This window comes from Pundamilia nyererei, unplaced genomic scaffold, assembly GCF_000239375.1.
Source record: "Pundamilia nyererei isolate P.nyererei 1_Seehausen unplaced genomic scaffold, PunNye1.0 scaffold00013, whole genome shotgun sequence".
Lineage (NCBI taxonomy): Eukaryota > Metazoa > Chordata > Actinopteri > Cichliformes > Cichlidae > Pundamilia > Pundamilia nyererei.
The window spans coordinates 847,428-867,421 of NW_005187414.1; the positions used below are offsets into that span (position 1 = coordinate 847,428).

Here is a 19,994-nt window from a genome sequence, read left to right on the forward strand (position 1 = left end):
TCACATGATCCACATTTGAATGTAATATCCACGCGGACACACGAGACCCGTTTCCAGCAACCATCACGCCTGCTGGAAGTGAAGGTTGTGTGTACTCCTCCCTTTCACAGCCAAACTGGGCCAAGAGTGCAGAGCTGTGCAGAGTAACACTGATGATTGGCTCTCTGATGGGCTCGGTTAACTGTTCAATCCAACAAGGGTGGATTGTCCTTCTGTCCTTCTGTCCTTCAGCAGACATCTCCAAACAATCAACAATGAAAACTCAATCAACGCACAGCAGTCTCAGTGCAGGCTGACAAACAGAATCAAACACACAGCGTGTTGGAAATATAGCAACAACACTTGTGCGAGGAATTGTGTCTAATAACAAAAGCACTCAGACGTAACTGCACTGCTTCAGAATCAGAATCTTTATTGACATCGTGCTTTCAAACAATGAAAATAGTTTGGAAAAATAGTGAAAAGAGGGCACTTTTAAGTGTTGTGTACAAGAATATAAGATAAGACTTTATTGATCCCACAACGGGGACATTTTTGCGTCACCTCAGCTCAGGTACAAATATCAGAAGGAAATACAAAAATACAAATAAGTACAATCAGTGAAAAGAAGTAAGATAACACACTACATACAATGGTAGCATACACAGTATGTGATTATGGATATGGCTGGAAATATGGAAGACATAAACTATATAGCTTGATATAGCTATTGTACCACTACTATATGACATCAGAGTTGATTTCCCTTTAATCAGGTGACTGCGTCTTATTTGGCACGTTGTTGTGCGCTTACTTCATCACATCTTGTGTCTTTCTTCTACAGTCAGGGGGCCCTGAACTATTTCTTTTCTTAAGTATGGAAGTTTTATGTTCCCCTTTGTTGGGGTGTGTGGCCTCAAACACCTTCTCCTTCTCTCGCCGTCTCCCTTCCCCCAAACATTCAGCTGCTTAGGCCGTTATTGATTACTGGGTGCACTTTGAGCAGTGATAAGCACTAAAGGGATCATTTCCAAACAAGGAATGATTAGTTCGGACTCTGAACTACATGAAACCCCATGCACTGTTTCTATGCAAATAGGGAGAGCGTGCCACACAGACCCTTTTTGTGTCAGACATTTAAGGTGTGACTGTGAATGCAAAAGCAAGACACATTTGGTAGATTGCAGAATGGTTTGTGGGGAATCTGACTGTCATATTTGATGCATGTGGCTGTGTGAGGTGGCTCACTGTCACAGCTAGCTGGACTCGACACAGTTGCACTGACGCAGGCTGGACTGTATCTCGTTTAAGTGCTGTGTTTGCGGTCGGTTACAGGGACAGCAGTCATTGTTACGTGAAGAAAAAGACGCCACCAGCACACAGCCCGCAGTTCCCATTCACAATATTGACAACACCCCCTCCCATCAACACCCCCCCCCCGCCTCTCCCATTCGCACAGCAGATGCTGTGACGGGCGCCATGATGATGATCTGGGATTTTGCCTGCAGCAGCAACCAGAGACGTTAGAACAGTGGTAGATAGGCCGCGAGCTATAGAGGACGTCTCGAGACACGGGAAACATGGCGGATTAACGAGCATGCGTGGAAGTTGGAAACTGTAAACGCGTTACCTAACATCACAGACTGATAACCTTTTTTTTGGACAGCGTGGAAACGTGTTCAGAGACACCGTGTTCAAATCAAACTGGTAAGACGAGACTGAAATATCCGCGAGATATCCACAACAGCAAACACGGTGGTAGAAGTATAACGTCCAAAGAAAAAAACAACAACCTAACTAAAAACGTGATAATTAATAATTGTACTTTTTACTTAAAGTAATTTAATAAAATTTCAAAATAATTCCCCAAATAACAGCCCAGAAACATTAGTCCGGATGATTGGTCGCATACTGGAGAGACTTACTTCTAGAAGGATCTTCTATGGTTAAAAAAGAAGGTACGTATTTATCAATAACTCATAATTACGTTTCTGACTATTTGTAAGCCATTCATAATTTCCAGCAGAGCCACTTTTCCCACAATGCAGCGCGGTGCTGCAGCGCACCAGAGCAGTGTATAGTGGGTCATCTTTTCAGTTTAAAGCCTCTGGCATCGAGCCGCTGGTAGCTGACTGGGGAAAGACGGCAAAGCAGCGAACGACCGGCGGTGCAAAGGGAAGGACGGGGGGGAATTTAGGCTGTGTCCCGTATTTGGAATAAGCCAGGCTAGAGAATACAGCTTCCCCCTGACGTGAAACGAGCTTTTCTGTAACCTTCATAAGAGAAAAAAAGGAGCCGCATTTTTTCTCCTTTGACGGCTAACTTACAGGCTGGTTGGAACTCTTGGCTAACCATCGCGTTTGAACTGTGAAGAAACTAAAGAGACGTTGACGAAGATTGGGATTTAAAGAACATATCTCCCAGCAGTGAGTTGTGAAAACAAGGGGATATTTTGCAGTTAGATAAAAAATATATATACACATTGTCAGAGACAGACGGCATTTGGTTGAGACGTGTTAACGCTGCGTGTTACATGTCAACTCCCGGGAAAAGGGGGAAGTTGTGGCATCAAGGAACGGAGAAAAGTAGCGTTAACGTTAGCTCCCTGGTTAGCTGAACAGCTAACCTAGCAGGCTGCTAAGCTGCTGTCGCCCTTCCATTCCTGGAGCAGAGGAGGGGCGCTGGGGCTTTGTAGCATTGCAGATCTGGTTTGCATTTTTTGGATTGCTGCAAGAATGGAGAATCCCAAATATCTGTCTCAACTCAGGGAGAGGTTCTGAACGGCTTCGACTAGGTTATTTTAAATATATATATATATTCTCTTAACGCCAGAGGAGAGCAGAAAACTGCCTGCTAACGCTGCGATTCCAACAAAATCAGCCGGCCCGGAGCAGCCAGGGTCTGTTACAGGCTTACTTCTTTTCTTATGCACCCTTTGAGGGGTTGGGGGGATAGGTATTAAAAATGGGGAAGTGCTGCACGTCTCACCCAGCTTCAAGATACTGGCTCTCGAGAGGAAGGTCATGATTAGGCGCATTTTAACGCTTATTTAGCACCGGCTTGGCCTCAACGCGCAAAAGTTTGATTATTTTTCGAGACGTGCAGTGGCGAGAACTTTTCAAGGCCCCCCTCTGCGCTGACTTCCAGGCCGAGGAGGTGTTTGCTCGTCCAACCCCATCCATCACCATTGCTTCAAAAGGCCAACAGTAAGGAATAGAACATGTCGGGAGAGGTGCGTTTGAAGAAGCTGGAGAAGCTGATCCTGGACGGGCCGGCTCAGTCTAATGGCCAGTGCCTGAGTGTGGAGACGCTGCTGGATATCCTGGTGTGCCTCTATGATGAGTGCAACAACTCCCCCCTCAGAAGGGAGAAAAACGTCCTGGAGTTTTTGGAATGGGGTATGTATTCTTCTTATTTACTCCCTTTTCCCTTTCTTTCTTTGGTAAGATGATCAAGCTAATAATACTGTTGGCGCAGTGGCCCTCCCTTTCTCCCATCACATTCCTTTTATAGAAGCAGCAGGGCTCACTTTGGCCTCCTCTTAACACACTGGCTCGCACTAAAAACTAAAGAGAGAAGGGGCCAAGCAAGGCCACTTTACTCTCCTGTAGTTAAATGTTTTATGTGTTTTGGAAAAAAACAAAAGCATGTTGGAGGGTTAGACATTAAAACAGAAGGTGCCAGTTTATTACCAAAAACGGAGATGCTGTAAAATACCAAGCCGACAATGATAAAAGAGGATGTATCGGCTGGTGAGCAGGCCTGTTCCGATTTGAAATGCTTCCGGGACGGGTCCAATGAAGATGTTCTCTCCCCTGCAGGCCGCCATGTATTCCAGTGGGAATGCACTTAATGTGAAGTAGATGGCTTTCCTGTCATCACGGCTACTTTGCATGTCAGTTTGCTTGGGTTTGTATGCACGTGAAGGGTAGAGTTGTCCCATCAGACAGAAATCACTTGCACACGCCCATGCTTTGATTAGTTTCTACAGAGGAGAAGGGGGGGGGGGGGTTCTGCCTTTTTCTGGCTGTTTTGTAACTTTAAGACTCCCCAAGGTTAGAGAAAAGGAGAAGAGCAGGAAGACCACACACACCAACAAGAGAAGGGGTGTGTGTGTGAGACATTGGGGTTTGGTTTGTGCATGAAGCAGGAATGTGAACGACTCACCTTTTTTGTTATGTAGGGCAGAGGCCCAGCTAGCTGCCGGAGCATGCCTGGCTGCCTGGACTGCGCTGTCTTTTACAGCCCTGAGAGAAGGGTGGCAGTGCAGGAGCAAATCATTGACCTCACAGCAGAAATGTGGATTAAAACGAAAGGCAATGAGGCGACATATTAGAAGGAAAGCGCTTGTGTGTCATATCTGCAGGAATCTTTTTGTCTATGTTTCTAAAAATACAAAAAAACCCTCTACAGACAGACTAGCCGTTTGGCCCGTCAGTGAGTGACTGTGTCACAGACAGACAGGATGGCAGTTAAACACGTGTTAAATCTTTTGGCTGTGGCTGCTAAGTTCATCTACCCCACCAGCCACCATCTGGCCAACCTATTCTGTGCTAAAAACACAGTTGTGCAGGCTGGAAGTGGCTGGTTTTGGCCATTGTTCATGTTTTTTGGGGGATTCTGCATGAGGATGACGAGGTACTTTTGTGCCTCTGCTGAAACATGTTTCCTTTAGGACAATCAGTTGTTGCCCCCCTTTGCTAGTTCTCAGCTGATGTGCTGCATCAAGTTGGCTTTGCAACAATGCCAGTGAGCCCAAGCCTTTAAGGAGAGGCGCCTGAGTGCCAAGTGGTGACCTCATCGTGACATTTCCCTGTGTTGTCACTAGAAACTGAGCTCTAGCAGACACAACATGCAGATTCAAGCTGTCATAATTGCCTGGAGGTCCCGTGTTGCTGCTTGTTATTTACCACTCCAAAGGCACTGATATAGAATCCTCCAAATTTATGCATTTTAATAATGTACGTTGAAATGGCTGCTCAAACAAAGCTACGGTGTCCTTTCCAGAATAGAAATGTGCCTTAATTGTAAAGTTCTAATTAAAAAGGGCCTTTCAACAAAATCCATTCAAAGGTAGCTCTTAAGATTGTTCTCATCCTCTGCCGCACACGTACAGTTACCACGGTGGACCAGGCAGTTGTTCTACTCTGGGCTCTGAAGGATGTCACTCAGAGAAGATATGACCTTACATGGTTCTGTCATGCAGCGCTGTGGCAGAGAATATCTACCCACGTGCAGTTCCATCCTTCTGTTTGCAAGTGGCATCCAATCAGCTAAAGCAGCGGACCCAACCCCCGGGCCTCGGACCGGTCCGTGAGTCGTTTGGTACCGGGCCGCGAGAGTTGAGGCTCAGGTGTGAAATGTGTAGTTTTCAGGGTTTTTATCGTTTTCAGTGTTATTTTGTTATCGTTTTTATCGTTAACTCGGTGTTCCTGGGTCTTTTCACGTGTGTTATGAATAAATCTTGTTTTTTTTTTCGGTACCGGTACTAGCTTTATTTTGTTGTATTTATCCGCGACACCTTAAAGGCCGGTCCGTGAAAATATTGTCGGGCATAAACCGGTCCGTGGCGCAAAAAAGGTTGGAGACCGCTGGACTAAAGGGATGGAAAAAGCAGATAAAATGGCTGGTTTCAGACACTGGTCGGTTGTGCACCAGGCTAAGTATATAAATAAGAATTATTTGGACTTGTGAACAATCTTCTGGCACAATTCTTGCTGGATTGCTTAATTTAAACAAGTTGATTTCCTAGCATGGACTTGGCTTTTAAGCGTAGTCTTCAAATTTTCAGTTTGCGTGAGACCGAGGGCTTGGCAAAGCCAGTCCAGAAGCTTAATGGTAGCGTGCGCTGACCATTTCAAAACTCGTTTTGCTGTTTATTTGGAATCGCCGTCCTGTTGGGACACCCAGCTTTGTCCAGATTTCAGTGTCTAGCAGTTGAGTTGAAGTTGAAAAATTTGGATTCCATCCACTTTATGCAGTGTAGCAGAATAAGGTTATTACCATAGTGCGAGGGACAGCGGCCTCACACGTGGTTGTCCAAGCATCTCTCTCGTCTATAAAACGTTTTCTTTTTTCCCAGAAGACATCTGAGCTGAAAATTTCAGTTGAGCTTGAAGGTGTTGAGTTTGGAGCCGAGGCGTCTTTCTTGGTTGGCGCCCTGTCAGTCCACGCTGATGTGAAACTTGCTTCACTGTGGACGGTTTCCAGTTCGTGGCCCGGGTGAGCCTCGGTGGTTCCCAGGCTCTTATATTTGAGCCTGCGTGGATCAGATGAGATCCGATGCTATTCGCGGTATGATGACTTGTATGTAAACGACTGACGAGCACTGTAAATATGCCAGTGTGTGACTGCAGAAGACATTGTGGACTTTGGTCAAACCAGTTTGCCCCAGTGGTAAACGGCTAGGGAAATCCTGTCCAGACAGATGTCCAGGATGTGTCCCTTATCTGCCTGTCGTGCTCATCTGCAGCTCTGATATATAAACAATTAAACATGTAGCGCGATACTCAGGGATTCTTTTCCTGCATAGAATAACTAACATTTCCCCAATCATGTGCTGTCCAGAGCCGAAGGCGTCGAGCGCTGAAACAAAATAATTTCTGTAACTATTTTTGTGAATTTGGGGTTAAAATGTTAGTTTGGACATTTTGTGTCTGAGATGATCAGAAGTAACAGATTTGCAGCACTGACAGGTTCAGCTTATTTGCAGTGTTACTGCCCAAAGGCTTTTCTGAACCAGAAGAAACACCCTGCTGCACTAGGACAGCAAATAATCACGTTTCTTACATTTGTGTCATATTTCATATGTACTTCACAGCTGCTGCTGGTTAATTTCACTCAACATTTCAGCAGCTCAGGTTTCAGTGTTTCCCACAATAAGACTTGGTCTGGCCGGCGTGTTGTGACTTGTTTTTGGTCAGCGCGTTGGTGGTTTTTGTGTCAATTATGATTTCCTCACAGCCCGTAACCGTTCATACTGGGGCTTGAAGCGTGCCAGACTAGCTGAACTGGAGGTGTTTTATCCGAGTGGTGGTACGGGAATAATCACAGTCGGCTAGATCATTGCTGCATCTACATGATTTGCCATATTTGAACTGTGTTGGTGTTGAATCAGCTCATCCTTATGAAATCCAAAGGGCTGCTGCGTGACCACATCAATGAATGACACCTTTCAGTCTTTAACTATATATATATATTTTTAAGAGTTATTCAGTGAAGAGCTCAGGGCCAAGAAGAAACCATTATAAACTGCCTCCCAGATGGTCTTTTATTATGGACAAGATGGACCAGTGAAAGTGATTCAGTTCAGCTTTTGTAGTTAAAAACAGCGGCGTAACAGTGAGTCAGTCCAGACAATAGTTCTTCCCTCTCGGTGGAAAGATTTGAAGGAATCTGCGTGTAAGGTTTTAGCCTTGTGATAACGCGCGTCCATGGCAGCAGACCACACCTCTGTGGCATAGCTGCACACAAAAAGTATAGTAGCACTGAGGTCAAGTCTCGTCTTGTCCTCAAAAGTTTTGTGAGCGCCACCACTCCCATGTTTTTCTTCTTCTTGGCAGAAAACCCAGCCACAGGGTCAAAGGAAAAAAGCACACCTGCTGCACATGTAGTGCGGTTCTCAGGATTTGGACACTTATTAGCTAAATGCTAACCAAAGTAGTGACACAGTGCTGTTATAGCTCCTTATTTGTACTTCAGCAGAGGAGCCAAAGTGCACGTGACCAACAGGAGTCTCTATAGGAAACAGACTGGAACAGAAAGATGGTGTTAACGCGTACTCAAAACACGGTTTAATCCTACATGCAGAAAAATGGTTCAAGATGGGCCCAGTGAAACCTAAGACCTCCTCAGCCTGTGAGCACTCGGCCTTTGTGCGGCACACAGAGGCTGCACCTTCGCAGCTGCCCTTTGTAACCACGCCGCAGCGCCTGCGCGCCTTTTTGCTAATGCAGCACAGCCGTGACAAAGGTGCAGCAGTGTTCCCCTTTCTTCCCAACGATGTTTATGAAGCGAAGAAGAGGACAAACACGTGGAATGGGTTTGCTTTTCGTCTTGTTGGGTGACCTCATTCCAACTGAAATGGAGACCCCAACATGACCTGCAGCCACCGGGAACACGGGAAAGTACGCTGCATATCGCAGCATTTCCTGCGTCTAGCAGCTCAGGCCTGCGCGTGTGTTTATTCACTTGAAGCTGAAACTCGGTCTGAGCCAGCAACTCTTCCCCCACACTTATTTTAAATTAATTACGCTGAAATATTTCTGATTAAGTTGATTAAGAGTTAACTTGAAGAAAACGCTCCTCCTCTTCTTTCTCAGCAGCTGAGCTACACCTACGGTCTTTTTCATGGAGCAAGCAGGAGATGAATAACGGATCAGTTTAGTTTCACATTGATCCGTGGCTTACGTAGGCAGGCGCCAACCCACCCATGATGGTGATCTTTCCAATCTCACCGCGCGCTCGATCTTTTTCTCCCATCGTCGCCTCCTTTGTGTTTAGCACCAGTCTCACTCCCCGGTTTGGCTGGCAGCTGAATGAGAGTGGGCGGCATTGCCAGGCCACAGTTGGCAAACACTGTGGAGGCTTCCTGACCTTTTCTCAGTCCAGACTCGATGTTAGCCTGCAGTGGCCAGCTGTTCAGCTGCAGCTGATGTGTGCTCCACCCTGCAAGGCTTTGGCAGCAGTGTGTGTTGCACCACACACTGCTCGCAGTGGAGGCGTACACTCACTCACTCACTCACTCACTCACTCTTATTATTGTGTTTTTTTGCCTAACTAGGCTATCTCATAGTGCACAGACCTGAGTTCTTCCCTGTTTTTCTGCTGTTAAAGAAAGAGCCGCCACTTAAATCACGCTGCTTCCATTTTTGGATCACATAGTTTAAAGTTGTGTCCACCACACCAAAAACAACCATGTTCACAACACTTTCTAAGCCTCTGCGTTTATACACTCGGTCCCTTCCACCGCTGCAGGTTGGGACCAAACATGCTCAGACTGCAACCTCTGCATTAAAGATCAGCGTCGAGTTGGAGTCGCGCATAAAGGCCAACTCATCCTGGGGTTTTTCCCCTCAGTCAGGAGTGACCATATATAGATAAGAGGAGGGAGTGCTGAGTTATCAGCTTATTACTAAGGTATAAACAAGGCCAGGATTTGTTCTGCCCTACATTTTGTTAACTGAGGCTTCATTTACTTGAGTCACAGTTTGTTTATTAAATGATAAGTAACAGTACAGTCCTCACGCCCCCTCACAGACCCGTGCAGAGCTGGTAGAAGTACTTTGGAAAGTAATCACTGTCCATTAGGATGAACTTGGTTGGCAAAGCTAGTTCGGTGACTTGGATTAGCAACATTCAAAATGAGAGACCACAGTGATGCAATAAAGAGAATCATCCTCTGTACAGTTTTCATGAAGCAGGAAATTAGCTTTTGAGACTGAAACTAGTTTGTGTGCAAAATGGGTATTTGGGCTAAGATGTGTCGTTTTAACACGGGAAGCTACGGTTGTGGAGACTGCCTCTGGTGGCCATTTGAGGGATTGCAGCTTTCAGCACTTCATTTTTAGGCCTGGAGGTTTCTACAGAGCAACATAAACTAAGCTACTGCAAGCTGCTGTTCCAGCTGTGCTGCAGTAGCCGGCCTTATTCACGCACAGGAAATGTACGTTTTTATTTTACTTTACGATCCATCACCTGCGTGGTGGATCGTAAAGACAGAGCAGTGATTTATTGTGTGCAGACGATCTGGGTTTGGGTCTTTGACATTATGAAGAATCGATAAACGAAGTAACAGAAAAGGTTGCTGAAGAAGAATTTGAGATAAATTGTAATTGGGTGAGAAAATATTTGACCCTCAAACAGGAGTGATGTGGAGAAAATGCATTTTATAACTCAAGTTCCCTAATCTGTATCAAATGTCAGTGTTTGTGTCAGATATTAAAATCGCGTTTGGCCTCGATCAGCAGCTGTTCTGCCGTTTCCTGTCTGGCTGCCCGGTGGCTTTGGCGGGCACAGTGAACAGGAAGGAACCACAACAGCTCGGTGAGGTGCTCCGGACCCAGCGGGTACATGATGTCATACGAGGAAGCGGGGACATCTGTATCGCATTGTGTCATTGTGTGCTCTGTGGCTCGTTTTGGTGTTTTGGACGCAGCAAGGTCACGCTGTTTATTTCCTTTCTGCTGAATTCCTTTTTCACAGCGACATGCCTGTTTGCTCGCTCTCATCAGCTCTTAGTGTTTCTGTCACTTTTTCACGTGATCACAAATGCCAGCACGTGTCTGGAAAGGACAGATGATGGAGAGGCCTGCCCTGTCCTGCTGTCTGCAGCTTAGTTTTTGGACCCAAAGGGGAAACCGCTTACCCTTTCTTAGACCACGTATCCTTGTTCTCCACGTTTAATTTACTCCTCGTCCGAATTAAATGTGGAGCAGTTCAAAAACAGAATTCCCTTGCGCCTGAAACATGGCAGCTTTGTATACGCAGCTAAATTTGCTCTGCTGCTGAAAGTTACATTTTCAGATCATTCTTGGGTAACTCGAAAGCACCTCCTCCAACCAGTTAGCTTAACGTCAGCCAGGGTCTGTTGTATGCACAGGAGGTCCAAGATTCCTGTTCTATCTACTGAATAATGTTCCTGACTTTGGTTAGATTAAGCAAAGCTAACAAAATGTTAAATCGTCATCATGTCATAGTGATGTCATTTCTGCCATTTTTGGCGAGTGGAAGTTCTACATTTTACAGAGCCCCTCTGATGACATGGTCCAAAAAAATAAATAAATTGCAGCCACAAAATACTATTTCGTGCCCTCGAAATACTTATTTGTGGCCACAAAATGCTAGTTTGAGGGCACGAATTGGGTATAACGTGGCAACGAAATAGATAACGTGCACACATCATATTGATACAATTCCTGGACTGCTGTGTAGAGACATAAGCATGAGAGTAGGCTAAACCTACACACCGTGGACAGAGACGGTATGATTGGGTTTTATTTTAGGCTGGTGATGAGCTACAAATGCATTTTGAAAAATCTGCAATGCAAGGAACCATTATTACGGAGAGGCATTTAAACAGGATACTGCGAGCCCAGCTTACAGACGTAAGCACGACCTGGACGCCGGGATAGATTTTATTGTCAACCAACTGCAAGGGCCTGGGAAGGATCACGGTTATCGGTCAAGTGTTTCGTGCCCACAAATTAGCATTTCGTGCCCTCGAAATAGTATTTTGGACCATGTCATCAGAGGGGCTCCGTAACATTTACATTTCATTGCTAACTGATGTCTTGCTTTAACTTTATCCGTTTCATTAATGGGGAGATTCACCTTACCTGTGATAGCAAAGCTGGCTTTTGTTTTCATTTGGAGTCCACTCTGGGGGAATTCACCAGGGTAACACATGTGAAATTGTACATTTTCAGCATATTCACAGTTGGCCTTTGAAACACTTGGTTAATCTGTTGGGAGCGTTGTAGGCAGAGAAATGCCTGTTGGTAGTTGTGTCATCAGAGAGTGGCAGGGGAAGGCTTCCCAGAGGACGGGCATGGAGCTTATCAGCCAGCCCCTCAGGATCCCCGGGGTCTGACTGCACATGCTCCCCCCCCTTCTCTCTCCTTTTTCCACTTTTCTCCTCATTTTCACATCTTTTCCTTTCTTCTGTTCCTCCCCTCACAGTGGCTGCTAGTTGGCTTTGGCTGACCTCCCCATTCAGCTGTCTGTCCATCACTGCAGCCAGTGTTTGCAGACTAAATGAAAATGAAGCTGTTCGGCTTTTGGCTCATCATGTTTCTTTTCCTGCTGGACCTGGAGTGCAGCCTTTCTTGCATTAGCACAAAATTAGTCATCATTTCCATCTTTTTAGGAATCGCGTCTTATACTTGGTACATAGTGCTCAGATAACCTCATTCAGGGCTTTTACTTAAGTAATGGCTGCCAGTTTGAAGCTGAGGGGAGTTTGTTGAGACTTCAGTGTGACTCGATGCTTTATTGTTATTCTGTGCATGCTGAGGGGAACAAGTTGGTCTCCTGTAATGACTCTTAATCTCAGAGGAGCAATTAGTCAGCGAGACTTACCGAGTGGACAGCAGTCACACTCATCAACGCCACACACTGACCAACAGTCTGTTCCCCTTTTTTCTTTGTTTTTTTTAATTTAAATGTCGTCAAAGGATGAATTTGGGGAAAACTGCTCGCCCCCTTTCAGCCCATTCAGCTGAGACGGTCCCATCGCCAGCTGGCGAAGGCGCTCGCTTGCATAGTTTTGTCTTTTCCCATACTCACTCACTGAACTGGAATTGTGTCACCGGCCTTACTGAGGAAACAAAACCATTTTGCAGCGATATTGGAAAAAAGGTCTTAGAGAGGCGCATTTCAAAGACTAGTTCATTAAAACCACACGGAGTGTTTATGTGAAGGATTTTGAAAGTCTCTTCATGTCTTACATTAACTGTGGATGTTGTTCAGTGCACTCGAACGACACTGCTGTTCTTCTGTGCTGTGATAGACCTTTGATGTGAAACCTTCTGGAGAAAACGTCACCTTTAACCACCATAAAGTCGATGCACAATAGCCACAGTTTGGCCTCAATGCATTTTCTGCTCAGTCCAGCTCAAACTGTTTGTACACTGTGTTGTATGATTTATGTAATATTTAAGGAAGGTGTTGGTGTTCTTCTGTATACGTATTCAGCATGGTCGGATTCTCAAAGAGGGAAAAGTTCAACTCTGAGGTGCAAGTAGCCTAAAATCATCGTTCTTTGTTGTTGTTCTTTTAAACCCACATGTTCCTGTCAGCTGGCTGATGTGCCAGCAGCTTGACCCTCCACTGCCTCAGACCTCAGGTCAAAACCTCTTAGTTTAACCTCAGCTGCCTTGTCACTGCTTACTAGTTCACAAACATGGGAGAAAATTGCAGCGTATGATCTTCCCTGGACCTTTGGTTTCTCCTGCTCCCAAGTTTTTTCCTCCTCGTACAGAATCTTTCTCTGACATCCAGACGAGGAGCCAGACGATTTGGCCTAAAACCTCATCATGGTACAGGCAGATGCCAAGAGCCTCTGCTTGTCCAGGCTTGAACTAGCTGCCAGCAGGGAAACGATTCTTTCTTCTTAAGAGTTTATTTGACATTGGCTCTGCTAATGGGAACGTGTTCCTAATTTATATTTCCTATTATCTCGTAGTTTGGATGTAACGTAACATCGGCATTTGTTGCGTCCCAGTAAGAATTCATTCCAACCAGATGGGCATCCAAACTCAGGCATGTGATATGTTTTTTTTTTTTCTTCAGTTATTGGGATGTTATTTATTGGTTATTGCACCAGCTGTGGCAGGAGGAACAATTAGGCAATGGGTGCCATGACGAGAGTCCCGCCACTGCACGTCACAAGTTGTGTTTCGGTGACGCTGCGGACTAGTTTTCAGTCGTCCCTGAGGTATTGCTAGTGTAGTTTTTATTTTGCTCTGCTGCTGTGTTACAACCCGGCGTGGCTCTTGATATGGCCACCAGTCGATGTCGTGGAACCCCCCGCTTCGTGGATAATGTGGAGGCGGTCTCTGACTTGTGATGTAAACACTGTCAGGGGTTAGCTTAATCTTTTTAAATATCGTCAAGCCCCAATTTTTACTATTGTTGTCAGTACCTTTGACTTTGATGCATCGTTTGCAGCATTATTTAATTTTACGTGTGTGAATGTGAGTGTGTGTGTGAATGGATGGACAACTGAATGTAGTGTAAAGTGCTTTGGGGTCCTTGGGGTCTAAGTAAAGCGCTACACAAATACAGGCTATTTACCTTTTATGTAATGGTACTACAGCATTAGTAGCTGAAAATGTAATTTTGATGCAGTAATTGGAGTTTAAAAAGCTTTTCATTGGTTATTTCATCAAAAACCAAATGAAATCAGTTGATGGTTCGAGTGCAGCACCTTTGACTAACGTGGCTGCTGCAGGACTCTGTTGTCCCCCGGCTGCTTTGAGCAGAGGGCTCAGCTCTGTGTAAAAAGCGCTGACTCAGGCCCCAGCCCCTCACGGCCGGGCTGCCTGTGGAATTTGGAGCTGAGGTGCAACGTTGGGGAGAGCGGCAGCTGTTTCGATGAAGCCAGGTCTGGCTTTTTGTCCACCAGCACCACTCGCACATTCGCTCTGCTCCCCTCTCTCTGTCAGCTCTCACTTTCTTTCACTGCTTTATTCAGTCCAGTGCTCCACACTTTTACAGGACAATATTCCCTCAGTATCCTCTCCTCTTTTCCTCACCTCCTGTTTCTCGCCCTGTTTGCTCTTTCCTCCCCCCCAGACTGCTGCATCCCAGCTTTGCCTGGTGACAGAGACTGCTGGCTTTGCTTGTGTCTGTGCAGGGCAGCAGTGCTACGCGCTGTGCATATTTGTTCATACTCCTCTCTTTCTCAGGATATGTTTGCACACTTTACCTTAACATGAAGTGCATAAAGCACCACATGTGTAGAAGCTGACAATGTAGACAACCTTCAGCATCTTGACAGGACGGAGCCGAGCTGCATCCCTGCTAAAGCACACACTTTGATCCTTTATTGCATGCTGTCATATTTGTAAAAGGGGACTTCATGCCAAAGAGAGAGGATTGGTATTTGCCCTCTGAATTTGCTCAGACTAAATAAGGACTGAACACACCAGGGGCCAAATTAGCAAGAGTGTTAGAACAGTGCTGCAGCCGCTTACAGGCAGGCTATGAAATCCCACAGTTGCTGAGAAATGTAGCGACATTTTTATCCACTCCTTGCTGTTTTCAAAGTAACTGATTTTAATAGGGATTTTTTCTATTAGGTACTATTACAGTGGTGGATGCTTATAATAAATATGACCACATTTTCAGATAATGAAGTTGGTGTACGTGCAGGTAATTACTGCGATCCTTAGGCGCGTTTCAAAGGTTTGTTTGTTTTTTAATTCTTTGTTCTGTATGATGTTACTAAGACATCAAATGTTCTAGGAGGGGCAGCCAATCAGAACAAAGCTGGATTAAAATAACTTTGATGAACTAAGGGGTAGAGCAGGGCTCCACCCACTGATTTTCACTTAAACAGGCAGCTGTTTTTTATGTGCATTAAAGTTATATAAACATTTAACAGTGCAAATACAAATTCCTCGCTGAAAGTTTAACCAAAAGGCATTTCCAGTAGAAATGGGCTGACATATCCTGAGCATAACCATGTATAATATCCACTGAAGTTAAAAAGAGGAGCTTTGCAACATTAAACTGCAGTGTGCCAAATAAAGTCAAATGTGTATTTTTCAGACCATAAACTGCACGGGATTATAAGGCACATTAAGCGAAACAAAGCAGTCAGATAAATCAAACTTTATTAAACTCATTCTTCTTGCTTCCTCCACTTCTGTACCATTGAGTCATTAATGCTGGATTCTATCACCGCTGCTCTGTTCCCATGTTGTTGCAGTATATTAATGACTAACCTCGTATTGTGGATGGATTATCTCAGTTGTTCTCCTGACTGAAGTTTGGTCTGTTTACAGCATCCTGCCATGCGATTACATTTGTCTCTAACCATGAGGAACCTTCACGTTAACTTTTATCTAGTGGGAAAGTGTTAGTGTTCATGCTCCAGCGTCACTGTGCTTATGTTATGCTAACATAGCTGTGTCGCTAGCAATCACGTAGCACATCATTATATACCAGCTAGCCCAACTTCAATAACCCTACAAACGTCACTGCTGTTTAGTTTCCTGTCTCCATTCATGTTGGAAGTGATAACAGAGCTGTACGTCTGAATGCTTCAGAAACCTCCAGTCAGAACATGCTATATCATGCTTAGGAAACTAGCGAGCTAACTCCCTGCTAACTTCTAACTCCGTTAAGTGTAATAAATCCTGTTTTCATGGATGCCTGGATGTTAAACTTAATTGTTACACCTGGTAAAGCAGCAACGCTGATCGTTTTATTAAAGATGAAAGAGTTTAGACAGTTTAACTCTCAGTGATGTCGCAGTGTTCGTTTGACTTTGGGACCTGAAGAGGCGGAGTTTAGGACCCAGATTACTCCCAGATTTACGAGCACCTTATTCTGACAGACACGGTAATAACGACGGCCCGCTGGCATGCTCTACCAAAAATAGTGCTTTGTTGTGTATCTAACGGACGAAAGCCAAACCAGTTCCACATCACTGCAGCATTTTTACAAACCAGTTCAGGTTCATCTGTGTCACTCAACGATCCGCTTTCTCCCTTCTCATTCTCTGTCGCCGCCGTGATTTTTTTGCCATGTGCGTATGAAAACAAAGGCACTGCGCATGCGCGTTTTACCCATATTCTATCGCAATATTTCATTTTCTTATCGTTGGCTAACATTGTACCGGTATTACCGTGAGCGGTATGATATGGCCCAGCCCTACTGAGGGGTTGCACCAAGGTCCAGTATAAGATAAAGGATTCTTTTTAACTGCCAGGATACAAAACTACTCCAGTAGAGTCCAGGATTCGACTCTACTGGAGCTGGAAATGAGAGTTAAAGAAAATTATACAGACTTATAAAAGTATAGAGGCGCATAGCCAAACAGTGGAAATTAATAAGCATTATGTTGCACATATATGCATCATATCGCACATCAGCATCTTCTCTACTGTAGCCAAGGAATGCAGCTGGATAACGGTCAAAAACGGTAATCGAGCTAATTGTGCTGTAGTTTAATCGGCATGATAACACACTGCACTCAGTGAGCTATGAGTAATGCAGAATTTCTCTTATTCACCCGCTCCTTGTCCCATACATTAATACTCCCACCCACACATGACTTAGTGGATTCACTGAACATCTCACTGTAGCTCGTTTGTCCGTGATGGTATGTGTTAAAGTTCCTCGATCGGCTTTCCCCCCGTTTCCAAACGATGGACGCTGTCAGTCGTGTGTGCTTAGTCAGACCACTCTGGGACACATAAGCATTCAGTCTTGCAATTTGTGGTATTTCGGCTCAATCTTCGTAACTGGATAATGAGAGGGGGAATGTGACAAATTAGGCGACGATGATGAGAGCACGAGCAATGAGGACAAATTGAAATAGTTGAAATAGATTAGGGGAGCCCACAGAGCTGGCTCGTATCGGTTGTAGTTGTCGTTCTTTGTGCCTCCGTGCTGCTTGCTGACACTGATCAAGTGTTGACCTTGGCTCGTAGCGTGGTGGCGAATTTGACAGTGACCTGCCTATTTTTAGGCCTGTCTTTAATATCTACACTGCTTTATGCATTTATGTCTCTCGCACTCGTCGTTCTGACCTCCTGCCTTCGGAGACACATGAGTCAAATAATGTCAGCAGCTCGTCAGCACAATTCTCCATCTTCCACCTGAATGGCGGTCATTCAGGCCGGTGGAGCTTGCGTGCAGCTGATTCGTTGTCTGGGCGAATTCTCGATGATAAAACAAAGCGTCTGTGCAATGCTGGGCAGTCTGGTTACCCAGTGTCTCATAAGCCTGTTTGTTCCACACACAGTGATTTGGTGGTTTTGTGGATAAGTGTGTGAGAATGGGTTTGTGACCTGTAATGCACACAACCGAGAGACTGACTGTAAATAGACGTCTTAAAATTGCCCCAAACATTAAAATGAATTCTTTGTGGTTTGACGAGCCCACAGCCCACCACGCCGTCCTGCACCGTCCCTCTCCTGAGAAGCCTCTGGTGGAAATCCTGCGGTCGAACTGATTGTCATCTCAATTGTTTTCCACTGAGTCGTCTCTGTTGTTCACCTCTATATATAGACAGCTGCCTCACACCGTTTCCTCCCTCTGCTGAAGGTCAGCATACAGACAAAACAATTGGGCATCACCCCAAATCCATTTTTTTTCTCCCCTCGGGCAGTTAAAACAAGACCAATTAGGTGCTTCACTCATTTTTCCTTCCTGTTCATTGATTGGACAGATTTTAAAGGCGACACATGTTTATTAGAAGGAAACGTCATGTATATCAAATATTTCTCAGCTTGGGCTTTTATTAGAAAGAGTGTGTAGCGTTTGTAGCAAGCAACTGTGAAATCCGTGAGATTTTTCCCTCCTGATACTGTTGGACAGTTTAAATACTTGGTCCTCATCCCTACAGCAGTCATATCCTCTCCCCATCCAAACCGTTCTCACAAGCTCAGCAGTTCCTTGGGACAAAAGTTCGTCTGGACTCATTAGTACATTAGAGTCTCTGTAAAATCACAAAACTTTATTGTTGGCCATTTGGTTCAATTAAACTGACACTATTTTTACATTGTTTTTTCAACTCCATATTTTGAGTATGATTCTGGGACTTTCATCTTTTCAGGTTTAAAATAATCCTTATTTATTTAATGCTGGGCCTTGGCTTAGGCATTCGCGAAACAGGCTGTTCTATTTCTCCGAACCATTTAACTTGAAGCGAGCATTCTTCTGACTTGATGCTTGTAAACGTTTATATGCTGAAGAAGAAGAAAGACTTTTATAGGCTTTTGTAAAGACAGACTCTAAGTAACTGAACAGTTGCCCTTTGGTTAGGGTGTTGAGCAGACAGTAAGCTGGCTGTAACCACAGATCCTTGATGGAGGCTTTGCTTTGTTTTAAAATTTCAAATATTTCATAGATTTGAAAGTCCCTCACGTGTGACGAGGTCTAATGGTTTCCAATAGACTTGAATAGCTTTCTATGGGCGGTATCAGCAACATCCACTTTATCTGTGTTTCCTCTGCTTTTCCAAATAAAGTCGGCTTCTTCTGTCAGTGGCCTCGTTCTCCATTAGAAACCCAGGTTGTTTCTCTCACATTGATGAGTCCACCCAGCAGTAAAAGGATGATGGGAGACAGGAACGTGACCCTCAGCCTGTGCGCACCCACTGCAGGTGTGTGGAGGTGGAGCAGTACCTGGTGGTACTCCACCCTACGTCCGGCACTGTGCAGCCTGCGGTTATCAGCATGTTGAGAGATTCGATCACCTGGGGTTGTCTCGCATCCTCGTCAGAACAAGTGGCCGTCCCCGCTGTATGTAGCCTCCCACGCTGACTCAATCTCCTTATCAGTGAGGTCATTAGCCCTGTAACTGTTATCTAAGTGTCTGACGGCTATTGTGCGGCCACTGTTTGTTCTCACAGCTTACAGTGCCGAGCTTGAGCTCATGGAGAATTCCTAAATGGATCAGACCTGAGCTTCCTTGCCTGGTTAACTGTTGGATAGATCCTATAATTGGGTTTTCAGGTTAATTGAATTAATTTAGTGTAGTGATTTTGTGCCTAAATAAATTATGAATGATACAAGAAGTCTGGTTTGTTCTGCAAGACAGTTAAAGGATTATTAGCTCATATTAATCTCTGCTTACTTTGATCATTTGTAATATGAACCTGGTTAGTCTCTGTAATAATGGCTTGGGAAACACCCAGCCCTGCCTCATCCTCACCGCTCATCCCTCGGTGATGGTCATACGCGTACCTTCCCTCGGCTCTGAACAGCAGCACGTCCTAACTCGCCCAGCTGTTGCCAGATGAATATTTTCAGCATGCTTTTGGTTACAAGTCCCAGCACCGACACCTTTCTACTGGAGGTTATAATTAGTAGCCGAGCTAGTATTTTTCGCAGTGAACGCGACTGGTTGTGGCCTAGAAAGTGTCTGTTGTGCATGGCTGCAGCAGTGGGAAGTGTGTATATATAGCACTTCAGTCCCCTCCATTTATTTTGGGAGCAGAAAGCCGTAATTTCGTGGTTTTCTCCATATTTCAGTTTGTTAACATTACAGCCTTCCCAATATTCACTTGAAAACGGAGGGGCCACCATCTGGACTACAAGACTGTGGCACAGTGTTGGGGCTCTAGCAATGACTTACTTTGTAACTTGACAAAGAACTTTTCTGTGTTTTAATCTGTATTTTTTGGATTTTGCTTTGGTGTGAACTCATCCTCATGCTGGTCTAGATGCACAAACAGGAGGCCCACTGGTTATGCAGCGATCCTTGAGATTTTATCAGTTTGTGTTGCTTTCTCAGATGGTCCAATAGGGTGCAGAGACAAGACGGGGCACACTGGAAAC

General features: G+C 44.9%; 1 protein-coding gene across 6 annotated transcripts in view; it reads left to right on the forward strand.

Annotated features, from left to right (window-relative positions):
* The first annotated feature begins 2,089 nt into the window (after positions 1–2,089).
* Positions 2,090–19,994, forward strand: part of cdc42bpab (CDC42 binding protein kinase alpha (DMPK-like) b) — a 66,140-nt gene continuing 48,235 nt past the window's right edge. For all 6 annotated transcript variants that reach the window (XM_005724819.2, XM_005724821.2, XM_005724820.2 and 3 more), the window contains exon 1: positions 2,090–3,377. In XM_005724819.2, coding sequence (XP_005724876.1) covers positions 3,200–3,377 — 178 coding nt within the window. In that variant the 5' untranslated portion in view covers positions 2,090–3,199. The remainder of the gene's footprint in view (positions 3,378–19,994) is intronic.